Source organism: Diplotaxodon limnothrissa, linkage group LG15, assembly GCF_057381915.1.
Source record: "Diplotaxodon limnothrissa isolate DT_005_m linkage group LG15, D_limnothrissa_male_GT1.1, whole genome shotgun sequence".
In the NCBI taxonomy this organism is placed as follows: Eukaryota; Metazoa; Chordata; class Actinopteri; order Cichliformes; family Cichlidae; genus Diplotaxodon; species Diplotaxodon limnothrissa.
In genome coordinates this window covers 12,077,994-12,091,798 of record NC_140610.1, presented here as the reverse complement: position 1 = coordinate 12,091,798, position 13,805 = coordinate 12,077,994, and the positions used below count along the sequence as shown (strand labels likewise).

Here is a 13,805-nt window from a genome sequence, read left to right as displayed (position 1 = left end):
TGTTGGTGACTGGAGTTTGACTTACAGGTAATGGTATGAATCCAGAATCAATAGTCGTTGGGTATGCAGGACTCACATGTGACGAGCGCTCATTTTCAAAATTCTCTAATACCTTTAATTTAGCATCAGAGGCAGCAATAGCAGTTTGCAGATCTAGCTGCTCTCTTTTTGCTTTCAACTCAGTTTCCTGTCGTTCAAGCTCTTGTTTTTGTTTGAGAGCAGTTGCTTGTGCAAGCAATGTGGCTCTCTCCATTTCAGCTTTGAGGCGTACTGAGGAAGCAGTGGACACTTGGCTCCCAACGGCTGACCTGCGCCTCCTGCTTTTACTGCTTAATGCAGCGGACATCACAGAAACACTGTCGGAAGGCTGGATGTCTGCATCACACTGTCTAGCTTGTTCTGTGCGCTCCTCAGCTGCTTTAACCCACGTTTCCACATGTTGCATAAATCCACGAATACGACTAGCATTAGGTTCATACCAAGAACTTTGGTCCTTTTCAAATTCTTCCTCATGCATTAATACTCTCAAACTATCATTTATCTTACACAGTTCTCCAAATGAATCTTGGTAGTCTAAACGCAATTTCTGCTTAACAGCATTCACGTTAGCATCATCTTCCATTAGCCGTTCGAGCTGATTAGCTTGGCTAGTTAGGTGGCCTAGCTTAGCCTTTCTAGACTGGGTCAACCTGTGCAGCTTTTCCTCGACAGCCTTTTCTGTCATTTTTGGTTCTCTTTTTCCACACACTAGTTCTTCATCACTCTCATGCATTATGACAAATTTCCACAGTAGCAAAGCTTGTTTTCACTGCTTACCGTGATTCTTCCTCCAAGTAGGCTATACCTTCAATCCACAGTGCACGGCGTTGCTAAACATGATCCTTTTCAGTATTCCTTTTCCCAAAAAAGGAGCAAGAGGGTTTTCTGACTAAATGTAGGGTAATTTCCAATAAACCAAGTTCAAAAAAGGAGAGTCTATGGCTGACGCGTGTTCCTGGTTTCCAAAAGAAATGCTTCCAGTTGCATTATGATTTGAAGTCTGTTTATTTATTACAAACTGAGGATGTAACAATGAACTCCTTCCTAAAAAAAAAGCATGAAAGTTCCAAAAAATAGCAGTTATCCAGAACTAGCTGTGCACACGGTCAGAAAACCGTGAGACTCCTAACCTCTCTGTCCATGCTCCTCCCCTTCCCTCTCACACAGGGTTTCATGCTACTATTGCACTTACATACTTAAAGTGAGAGGTACCCCCTTTTAGGTTCCAATCCCAAACAGTGACTTACAATTACTTTATGTAAACACATATATTTTCACATTTATTAATCCTAAAAAGATGACTTATGTAATGAATCTATGAATAATAAAACAAACATGAACTCAATCGTAAATAAAAATATAAAGCAGACGTCTGGCGCTTACACCGTGGATCATCACGGCTTTGCCGTATTGGTCCATTTTATTGACCTTTGTTATTTTATTTTATTTTATTTATTACTGACAGGACAGACATAACTGGGGGATAGGAAAGGGAGGAAAAGAAAAACAGAGGGGAAGAGGGACAGTGAGAGAAGACATAGCCCCGCCCCCAGGGCATGAAGCATGCATGGAGGAGATCCAGGCCCCAGACATCCAGAGGCCCCCAGATCACAAGAGCCCAAGGAGAACCATTGGAGGGGCAACCGTGCCACCCTCCTGGAACGAGCTGAAGAGAGCCCCAGATGTGGGATCACCCAGGAGCCACAGTGCAGAAGCCAGAGGGGGCTGCAGTGACGAGCCTGCAGGCTCCGCTGGCAGCCACCCGCGCCAGAGTGGTCCAAGCCCTGGGCCCAGAGGCCCGAGGGCCCCCAACACCCGGAAGGGGCCCGACTGAGCCACGGGCGCCTGGATCTGCCAAGCAGCCACTGAGAATGAGCCGGTGCATACCTGAGCGTCCAGCCCAGAACACCAATGCACTGGCAGCTGAGGGCATCAACCACCAGCAGGGAGTGTGGTGGGGGGAGATAGGTGATTTACTACGACTGGTAGTTTCTCTTTGCCAGAATAAAAAGGATTTGTTTGAGAGGAGAAGTTATAGGGGAGAATTAAAGATTTACACAAGTTGGGAAGGTCTTATGAAGGCATTTCTACGAGCATCACTGTCCACAGTGTAGAGACTTTTAGATCACCATTGACCAGAGGCTGCAGAACAATAAAGAAGACCCTGCTCCAAAATCAGCACCTTCAAGCTCAACTGAAAGCTAGAGCTACCCACATGGACAAGCCAAGTGCCTTCTGGGGAAAAGCTTTATGGCGATACAAGACAAAGATTGAGCTTTTTGTTCACAACGAGAAAATGTGTTGGGAGGAGTAAAGGTACCCAGACACAAATATACACTTCCAGCTTACACAGGGGTGCACACAGGGTCCTTTTAGCTTATTGACCCAACTTGCTGGAGCATTGTTTAGTTGTTGTTGCCCTCCTCCTGTGGGATTGAACATCTCTAGAGTTTCACACTCAGAGCCTGCCTTGCTGATAAAAGTCAGAGGAGCAAGGCTTCACAAGGAGAAGCTTGTGCTGTTATGGCTAAGCCACATTTCAGATGACAAAGAGCATCGGGCCAAGCCTTATGTTGACAGAAAGATATCACTGAAGGGCAAAAGGTTAGGGCTCACAGATTAGTGCCAATGTATTACTGCAGTAGCCTCACTCCCCCCTTGTAATTCTCGCTAATGCACACACAAGGGTAGCTCTGAATCCTTGACATTAGATCATTACAGTCATTTACTTTTCACTTACTCCAAGATCATCAATAACGTCCACCTTTTTAAACCTTAAATAACATAAAAATTTGACAATTTATATTAACAGAATTTGCTGTTTTGGACTCCATTGGGGATATACATCTATAATGTGAGTGTGTAAACAGATTTAGGTCCCCACAGCAGGAATACAACCTGCACTCCACACACACACTGTTCACAATCTATAGCCAGTGCTGGAGGCTGGATGGAACCACAGACTGCTGACCTGTTTGCAGCCTCATTCTTCTCACCTTGCTTTGGCTTCACTCTCTTTTCACTCTTCTGTGGCCAACTCGCCAACAATGATGTCTTTCTTTTCTGCCAAGGGAGAATGTGAAAATCAAATAACTGGTTGCTAGAATTTCTTAGAAAAAAAAAAGAAACTGCAACACTTCACTTCAATATTCTTTTTTAGGTGTAGGGGACACAAGGTCATCATCACTGGAGAAAAACAGTAGCCGTCATCAGATTTAGGTGACAAGAGACCTGTGGAGGGAAATCCTAGGTAATAATGTGTTCTATTGTAAATGACACAGATTAGCTTTCTAATTGTATCCTCGTTATTTCCCTGTGGTCCTCACTTATCAATGTCTGGAAGGTCCTCCCTGCACTCCCAGTTAATACTTTGTAAAGATTAGTCTATTGTTTTTTGGAGGTCACACCAAGTCAATATTTAATCAAGGCTGTGGAACTGCAGGTTGAGGCAGATTGGATAAACTGTCCGTGGTCCATCTGTGTATACTTGAAGATTTGACAGTGACAGCAGAGATAGACTAGTCACCATTCAAAGCAATGGCTTGTGTTGACAGGTTACAGTAGAGCGAATGAAAGGATTAGGTGTGTAGGTGTACATGCGAATGTCCACACCTACTTTTCGTCAAGGTTTGCTTTGGTATCTTAGCTGCCCTCTGCGATTTAGGTCCCAACTATATTTCCTGACAGTTATACTAACTACTGCTGATATGTGGGAACTCCTTTGGGCACTGTTGTGTTTCAAAGTTGTACATGTCTATAGTTATTATAGAGAGGTCGGTGTGATTGTGAGAGTGCAGCTGATCTGTTTACCTAGCGTTTATTTCAAACATTCGGCCAAGATGCGGTTCTTTGTTTGCGTGCCACATACACGCATGGTCTGGAGCTACACATCTGCGTAGTGCAGCACTGATCATGTTCGACATTTCAAAGCGCTGCCTTAGTTAAAGTGTTGATGAGACATAATCTATAGACAGTGTGATGAAAGGATACACACAATTTCCTTAAATAGCATAGCAGTGACTGCTTGAATCGCCACCTAATTGCCTCGTGTCTGAGAAGTTTTCATTAATTCAGCAAGGCGCACGCAGTTTACACAGTAAAGCCGAGAGGTGTCAGGTTGCCAATAAAACAGGAGTCTGAGTTTCATCCCACTTTATTGGATTATGCAATACCCTTTGCCAATCACGGTGGATAATTGCGCAGCTTAATTTACCATCGGAGGCTACAAGATGAGAGGACTCCCCCCGTTAAGACGGCTCACCGCCACACAACTGTACTCCTCAAGGAAAGGAAATGTAACTTTCTTCAGAATCCGCTTTTGGCACTTATTAGCTCTTCTGAGCGTTGGATTTTTTTAATTTATTTGAACACATCAAGTTATAATTCCCTCCTGACATACACTCTCTTTATTAATGTGTGGATAAAGAGGACACAGCACCTCAGCGACACAGCCACGGTCATGATAAAGTGTAAATGATAAAGTGTGAATTGATTAGAGCTGGACCAATTGGGGCCAGCTGTGCAAGGGAGTCATCGATAACCTGCCTGTGCTTCACATTGATTATTGCTATCTCAGATAACAGGACAGAAGACTTCTGTCTCTCTCCCTCTCAAACAGAGAGGCACACAAACTCTTGGCGCCTCTTCCCCCCCCCCCCCCTTATATTTATCTCTACATAGGGTATATGTAAGGGAAGATGGTAGCAATGGCTACATTCAAGTCCTTGTCTGATGTAATAGCTGTAAAGTCATGTTTGCCTTCTGTTGACTGACTTCACTGGACTGTGACCAGCATTAGTAGTTGGTCACACACACCGACTCAGTGAGTCAGGGACATGGATGTGAGGATAAAGAGCTGTTCACCTCTCGTGTCTCTTCAACCTCCAGACGACTGGCTCAAGTAAACTCAATTTTGGCCGAATTGGGCCAACTGCGGTTACTCAAAAATCTATTCTCTCAGATATTCTGTGTCACTGCACTGGTAACACTGGCAACACCCAGTGTATGCCATACCCTGTGCCTGTGTGCGTGTGTGTGTGTTAACGGTCAACCTATCACTTTGCCTGATTATCGGAGTTGATACCAGCTGTGCTGCCCCGAGTGGAGACAGGCTAATGTGTTACGTCTATCCTCTGAGCTGTTAGCACAAACATGACTGCGCGCGCACACGTACAATCACACAAACCACAATCAGCAGTATGAGACATGTCTGACTCATTGAAGACACATAATCTCATGACCTTGAAGAGAAAACTGTAAAACACGTCTTGTTGTGTTCGCCTGCAGGAGACTTCTCTTCTCTTGCTTTTGATCACAAGAACTATGAACATGATGGAGGCTTTATAGTGTTTTCAATCTCTCCACCTCCCATCTCCCGTCTTTTATCCTCTCATCCCTATTTATAAGTGTTATTGGTTGGAATGAAGTGTGTACATTTTGTTACCTTCCTCATGTAATGCGCCAACACGTGCGTTTGTGCGCTGAACATTTGTCGCTGAAACATCCTCCCATTTAGCCAGGCAGAAACAATCAAATGTTTTCTCAAGGGCATTTGCTCATTAAAGTCAATCCTTCTGGGACTGCTCTAGTGTATGTGTGTATCACGCGTGGCTTTGTTAGCTAGATAGCTTCCCTCTTAGCTTTCCTGACTACTGAGCGGTGAGTTTGGCATTCTCATTGCCAAAAACTGTTGTGAGCTTTGTCTGCTGGTTCCTTTCAGTCACAAGCTCCCAGCGTTATGTGTGTGTGAGTTACGTAAAGGCTTTGTGTAATGATGTTGTACGTCTTGTCATTTGTCAGAGTGCTTGTATAAGGAAACAGTGGTTGAATGCTGCAGGGAGGGTTTGGGTCATAAGCATTAAACTCAGGTGTGCTATGATTCGCTTGATTAACTACAGCTGTCAGTGAGGGCAGAGGGTGCTGTCCCTCCAGTCCTTCTGCATGACAGGCAGACACCTCAACTCTCTGCAACCTGATATTGTCCCCTGCCTCCCTCTGGGTTTTTCACTTTTGCCAGACAGCACAGGGACTTTGTTGGTATAAGGGTCATATAGGGCTTACTGTGATGCTGAGCTCTGAAACGGCATATTGTGGTGCTAGGGAAGGCTCATCCTTGCTCATGTGACAAGGTGCATCCCTGTTAGGTCAGTACAATTATAAGGGGCTGAAATCCACTTGAGGTATTCTATGTGTAAAGAGACTTACTTTTAGGGCATATGTGTATTATTTGAGGATAAAGTACACATATTGATACATAATCAGAATGGTTAAGCCTTTTTTTACAGGATCGCAGCAGCATTATGCAGATAGATGTATGTATGTAGGATAAAAATGCGTATTTATCATCTTTATCCAAACATCTGTGTAATATATGCAAATTTGCATGCTGAGGTGGATTTTTTTCCAATTTTCTTTGTAATCTGCTGTCCAGCAACATGTTTTACAACTGGGTATGTGTAAATTAGAGGCATAAAATATGTATTTTGAGTCTAAGATTTGTTTCTTCAGAACTGCTGAAAATAGATATCAGTGCTGATCATCTCTGATCTGGAATGAGCAGCGAATAGGCTCAGAGTCTGTGTGTGTATAACAGCTCAGTTTGCATATATATAGCTGGGTCAGCAGCATTAGATGGTTTTTCGCAGATAATGGAGGGACCACTGAAGCAAGAAGCTGTGCTCTGCTGTAATTGGCCCACGTGCAGTTCTCTTCCTGGGTATCGTTCATGAAGAGCGCATAGATACAAATTTAGGCTTAATCAGTGTACGTGCAGCCAAATACATGAAACGGCCATAAAAAGTATGCCCGTTGTATGGATGTCATCACGTTCCCCACTAATGCATGTTTGTCCAGAAACTGGGGTGAGTTTCTTGACTTAAGCTGACAGATCCAGTGCCTCCGCCTCTATGTTTCTTCATGATACAGTTCTAGGAGAAAATATTTCAAATATGGGGACATTTCAATACATTGATAACAAGTAGTGGCAAGTGCCTAGTAGAGAACCATGATTGGCTGGTACATGCATGTCTAAAACAAAAATGTGACATGTACACTTATTTTTTAATTCTTTTTAATTTACATTAACCTCCTAAGACCCGAACTCTTCCACGGCATGCATTTTTTATTTCTCTTTGATATTTGGGCATATTGGGGCCTGATGAATGTAAAAACAAAGAATTACCAGATTTTTATTTTTTTTTTACCTTATTTTGGTTTTTAAAAAAAATAAGAGCCACATATGAGGATATTTGTTTAAAATTTTGATAGAACAGTAGCAGTACAACGTCCTCGTAAGTGGATGTCAGGTCCTAGGAGAGCAAAATTGAGTATTTTGGTCTAAATAACCCAAAATGTGATGTCCACATATGTGGACGCCAGATCCTAGGAGGTTAAATAAACTTTGAAACATTCTTTTCCTGCAAATTAATGACTGTGTACCCTATTCACCTCCGGTCTTACAGGAAGTTCTTAAGGTAAGAAGTCCTTAATGGCCCAAAAGAATGGACATAGTAGGAAAACCTGTTTCAGACTTTGCAGAAATCAAAAGAAATCATCAAGAAAAACCATATTAGCAACTATTACTGTATATCTTAAATGTTACATGGGATTATAAATCCCGTGAATCCTGCTTTATTTACATTTTGACTCCTAAAAAGTCCTCGCACACTGCGCTGCCTCGGTAACCTTAACAAAGAGCACAAAGCACTTTAAATACAACACGCACACAAACACACATGGCGTAGCCAGATGAATGGCCAGGCTACAACACAATGGTGCCAAATTAAATCACTGATGTCAGTGTCACCATGTGAGCCCAACAACACACACTCACACGCATGCAAGCATCACCTAATAAGGACCTCTTTGTTTGGCGGCATAATGTATTCTGGATCAGGAGATATCGGTTGGGGTTGGAAGGTCTGCACGGTCAATTTCAGTTCATTATGCAAATCAGCGTGGCAACAATTGTTCTCGAGCCAACTTGATATGATTGCTGATTTCATAATTTGCTCCCTCTCCCTTTGGTCCTCTTCAGATGTTTTTGATTCGTTTTGTTCAGCAGCGCCTTCATTTCCTCGATGCATCCTTTACATCAAACCAAGCTCACTCAAAGGACTGCTTACGTAAAAGCACATATAGACCAGCTCATTATATCAGCTTTGATTACAATATGCTGTTGCAGGAGTCGCAGAAATGCATCCCCCCCCCCCCTCACTTTCTCCACTTTAGGACAGAAATGGCATCAGGTGCTAGCGAGCGCAGACACACAGCTATTACTTCCACTGCTGCACACATGCTGCTCGAGGGCACCTGTCTAAGATGAGAGTGTTAGCAAACAACCCAAACAGGTGGCAACATTTGTGTCACTCAAGCATGAGCTTGTCAAGGCTCGTGCTTCATCTGTGACCTTACATACACAGCTGTACCAGGGTGCTGCACTCAACTCACTTCAGTGCTCAGGAGAATTGTACCTGGTGCTAAAGTTGTGTGAGCGTTAGATCTCGATAGCAGCTGCTCCTGGTAGACTACAGACTGCGCAAGGTACCGAATAGGTATGATCACGGGACTCTGTGAAGTGACTGTGTTTATGTGGAGACATATTTTATATGTTATTACTCTTTAAGGGCAACTGTGAGCTCATGAATCAAGCCTTGGCTAATCTAGGTGTGAGGTGAAAAAGGTTTACAGAAGTGTATAAAAACAGTATTTTTTTATCCTGTCTTCCTCCCTTCACCCCCAGCTGGTCACAACAGATAGCTGCCCTTCCCTTTGCTTTGTTCTGCTAGAAGTTTCTTCCTGTTAAAAGGGAGTTTTCCCTTCCCACCGTCACCAACTGCTTGCTCAAAGGGGGGGCACTTGATTGTTGCTGTTTTCTCTGTATTACTGTAGGGTCTTTATCTTACAACATAAAGCACTTTGAGGTGACTTATGTTTTGATTTGGTGCTATTGAAATAAAACTGAATTGGATTGACTATCTAAATACTGTTTGCACACATCTCAAATCTTTGGTGCCCTTGTACTGGTAGATTTGAAGGGTCAGAGTCCAGCTCTTCAATACTCACCAGTCTATTCTAAGTCTGATACACACAAGGTATTAACAATCATATGTCACGGACTCTGCATATCTTAAATCTTTGGAGGATCTCCATGCTTTGGTGGTGGGACATACACCCTCCATAGTTCAAAGCTTTCAACCGTCTGGCATGCTATCCCTCAATATATCCACTAGATGGCAAATATGAAAGTTCTTTCAGAAAAAGTATGTGGAACAGCTAAAGTCAGAGCCCCTCTTTTGTTGCTGACTCATGTGAATGTTAGTCTCAAATCTATAAAGACAGCAAACACACATTAGAGTGTTAATTCCTTTAAAATAAGTAGGATTAAACATTTGTATGTGTTCAACATCTAATCTTAAACAGAATGATAAAGATTAGATCTATTGTGTTGAGAGACATACATGCCATACGGTTCCAGACATTTCCAAACTCCTTCCTTTTCATCAGCTTTGGACTATGAAGTCTTGCTCTTGCGTTGTAGCCGTGGAACTCGGTTGAGCGCGTAAACTTCCACTAGGATGGACACAGTCATTGCTATGGATACTGATAGACGCATTTGCTTGCTCAGCTGTTGGGCTACTTAACGTGGCTCCCTCTCTGCAAACGCTCCTTGCAGCATTCGCCAAAAAATAAATAAATAATGAAATCAAACAGCACAGGGAGCGCAATAACGTCTTTAAAAAGCAGGAAAAAGAAATCCTAAAAAATTAAATATAGATTGAAAGTGGATGATTTTGTCCTTCATGTTATCATTTTTCTCCAAGCCCTCCAAAAACTGTTCAAAATGCAGCTCTAATATTGTTGTGACTGTCTTTTATTGCTGAGCCTGGCACAACCATTTCTTTCGCTTAAAAAAAACAACTGATTTCCACATCCATCATCTGTTGTGCGTGACCCTTAATATGGCGAATCTTCCACGCAAGCACATAAAAAGAGGCGGAGAGGTTAAGGCAAGGGTGTATTGGAAATAATGGCACTGAGCCCCGGTTTGTTTGCTCGTCTGTCTCCACACAGACTCTCTCAACGCTGCTGCATCCCAGGCTCACCAGCATCACCAGGTGCAGTGGAGCAAAACCTACTATACGTGCGTGACAGGGAGGGGAGGGAGGGGGCGTTGTCGCTGGGGCCGATGAAACAAGAGGGAGAGAGCGAGAGAGAGAGAGAGAGAGAGAGAGAGAGGGGGTTGGCAAGGTGGCGGGATTTGTGTTGAAGCCTGTTCTGTCAGACATGCGCAAGAACGTCAGCAGCAGCAGCAGCAGCATCACCACCACCGCCGCCGCGCTGCGTTTCCGCCTTGGCTGAGCGGCGCACACAGTCGAGAGGGGAGGGGAGGGACGCCGAGAGGAAGAACGGAGACGCAGTGGGGCACAGCACGGACTCCAAGGAGCAAATTACACCGACGCACCAGCACCCCCACCGCCCCCTCTCCAGAAACACCTCAAGCGGCGACCTGACCTGTGCGGTGCGCGCGTTGAGCTTTCCAGCATGGAGACTGCGATAAATAATAAGCACTAAAATGTAAGAGCCACAGGGGGGAACAGAGCGCACGCGTGTGTGTGAGAGAAATAAAGTGGCCATTCCCTTTATCTTTTTTTAAAATCATTATTATTGCGGGTGATTTCAATTCTGTGTTCTGCAGTCTGAAAATGAAGAAGTTCAACATCAGGAAGGTGCTGGACGGTTTAAAAGAGGTGTCCTCCTCCACGCCGTCTGTCCAAGTGGGGCCACAAGAGAACCATCTCATCCAGGAGACCCTCCAGTCCGAGCATTTCCAGCTCTGCAAGGTGGGCGAGACTGGAGATTTTTCTTCTTTTTTTTCCAATCATACAGCTGTTTGCGTATTGGCTTTTAGCGCTAATGATATTTATTGCAGGCAATGTTTTGCACTTATCCCATCTCAGAACACGGATGGTGCAAGTGGAGCTCCACGGAATTATTTATTAGCCGCAAAGCGTTTTACACTGCAGTCTTCTTCTAAACTACAACAAGCACGTGCTCATTAAAGATTTAATGAACATTTGGCGAGCAGCCTGTCCATTTCAGAAAGATCACATCCTATGCGCATAAACAGTGCAACATAGGCAGCTACGATGCGCATGCTGTTTGGCGAGTGCGCTGCACCGACCAGCTGCAAGTTTCTATTCGATTGTTTATGTTTTTGTTAAGTAATGTACTTCGAGCTTTTTTAAAATCATCGAGCAACACGGGGTATGGTAGGGTTAGGGTTGCGCCAGTGTACTCTGTGAAAATCCCGGACTTTTCTGCATGTGCGCATGGCATGAACTGTCATATCGAGGGGTTGGGCTGAACTGATCCCCTCTTGCATAATCTGTTGGTTTGGATTAGTAAAACATTGGTTTGTGATTGATGTGCGTGTGTAAGCGAACGTGTGGCACTGTGCGTGTTGTCTTTTCCACGCAGTGTCTCTCCATTCCCTTCTTCTCCCTCGTCTTTTCTCTTTCACACATCCCTGCACCCCCCCTCCGTTCGGTCTCCCTCATCCACACCTAAACACAGACCACTTTATCCCCAGATCATTGGGGACTGATGGCGCCTGAAGTGAGTACAGGCCTGCTTGGGAGATTAAAAAAGGCTCTCCCTCCTCTGTCTGTATTGACCACAGTAGTAGATGGGATAATTGGGATAATACCCGTCCAGTTTACATGACGTGCATGCTACTGTTAAGTCAATTCAGAGTTTCCTCAGCAGCTTTTCTAATTGCCCTTTTAATAGACCCCACTGTGTGCTTCTCATTGATTTCCCAACATATTTAAATTGTGTGCTTGTGAAGCTTTTTTGCTTATTCCACCTAATGTTTTTGATATATTTGAAATCATCTATGTGTGATATCCTTCGTTATGTCTGGTTGCTGGAAAAACATGACACTGCCATTGATTTGCTTTAGCATATTTGCACGATGAAGTCTTTTCTTGTGTGTTAAAAGACTTTTTGTCCTCGTGTATTTTAGTAGTCACATAACAGAGGTGCAAATCCAGGGAGATTAACATCAGTAAGAAGTGTTACGTTGAGAGCGCGTGAAGTAAACACGGGAAAATAATCTAGAATCATGTCAACATACCCGAGGGCTTTGGGGACGTTGGGGTTTGGTGACTAGACAGACCAGCTTAAAGACTGCAGGTTTTATAGCCACGGCAGCCTAAATATGTCTGTCAACAGCAAGACGTCTGATTGAAGTGCCTTTGAACAAGACTTCAGGCTCACTCTTGCACCTTTGCTGTCTGTCTGGACAGGATCTCTCTGTAATGTCTCTCTACGAGGAAGGCAGGTGTCTCTGCTGCACCGAGTGCTTCTTATGTAATGTACTTTAGCCTTCTGTCACTAAGCAAACAAATCCAACAGCCCACCGCCGGCTGACTGATGCCATAAAACTACCCTCACAGAAATGCACAGAGTGAACCAGGAACACCTTATAATGCGTCGCATACCGTAAAGAAGAAACAAAAGCTAATCATAACCTGATTCCTCCTTATCAATGTTTTTTTTTCTCCATGTATTTTATTTCCAGACTTTAAGTGTTATCACGACTGCACGTGGGAGGCAGCGAGAGAAGGAAAAGAACATAAAAAGAGGGAAATGAGAGAGAGATGAAATCTCAAATTAGGCCAGTGATTATAAACGGAACCAAAAAAGCGAGTCCAAATATCATACCTATCATTAAGAAAAGGATATCTGTGCACAGAAAGAGCATTTGTTCTATCTTTTTTTTTTTTTTTTTAATATTCCCTTGTCTGCACAATTTCAGTTTTTATATTTCTTTCATAACACTCTTCGCATCCGTCTGGGCTATTTGTTTATCAAAGTCAGGTGTGTGGCATCCACTGACAAAACAACACCCCTGCTGTGAAATGCAAATTGATATTCTCTAACACATTTTCTTTTTCTTTCCCTTCTTTCTTCTTCTTCATTTTTCTACGTATCGCACCAGACTGTCCGTCATGGCTTCCCCTATCAGCCGTCGTCCATGGCTTTTGACCCTGTGCAGAAGATATTGGCCGTTGGCACCCAGAGTGGAGCTCTCAGATTGTATCCTTTTACTTGCCGCTGAGCCTCTATGAGCTGCTGTGGCCCGTGGCAGCTCCTTTGGGTAGGTGCATCCCTGTGAGGCAGCAGCAGGTAAGTGAACAGTCCCCTCAGCTGCTGTTGTCAGACGCTCCTGTATGTTGGCTGGTTTTCAGTATCTTAGAGGGATTTTGGAAAGGTGGGTTTCTTGGGTTTGCGAGCTTCAGTGTTTGATTTCTCTTCAACTTAAAGTCCAGATATTATCCCAAGGCGAGACAATGCATAAAATATAGACCACATTTACCTTCACTGAATTTCACAGTTTAGCTGTTTTTTAGACCTTGACCGTGCTACATTCTTGCACCCTTGTGCCGAATGCTAAATCAAAGCAAAGCCCGCACAGACCCCACATATTGAAATACGTGTTGCCGTTCGGCACGTGTGTTAGCTCGCATCGGCTTTCTTGCAATATGAGGACGTTAACACAAACAGGGACAACAGCTTGCGATGAAATGGCACCACGGGGAGTCATATAACTTCAGAGAACGCCCGCGAACTTGCCTGTGTGAGGCCGCTTTTACAGGTCCTCTGTGTGTTCTCCTGCCTGTCCGACAACCTTTGCCAGCTCATTACGGTGTGATTAAGAGCGGTCCGCCTGGCTGTCCTTCTTTCCCACCTGCTGGCAGGTA

General features: G+C 43.9%; 1 protein-coding gene across 2 annotated transcripts in view; it reads left to right on the top strand.

Moving 5' to 3' along the window:
- Nucleotides 1-10,742: 10,742 nt before the first annotated feature.
- The window catches only part of stxbp5a (syntaxin binding protein 5a (tomosyn)), a 110,834-nt gene continuing 107,771 nt past the window's right edge, over nt 10,743-13,805 (top strand). For both annotated transcript variants that reach the window (XM_085372136.1, XM_085372137.1), the window contains exons 1-2: nt 10,743-10,880; nt 13,043-13,140. In XM_085372136.1, coding sequence (XP_085228262.1) covers nt 10,743-10,880; nt 13,043-13,140 — 236 coding nt within the window. The remainder of the gene's footprint in view (nt 10,881-13,042; nt 13,141-13,805) is intronic.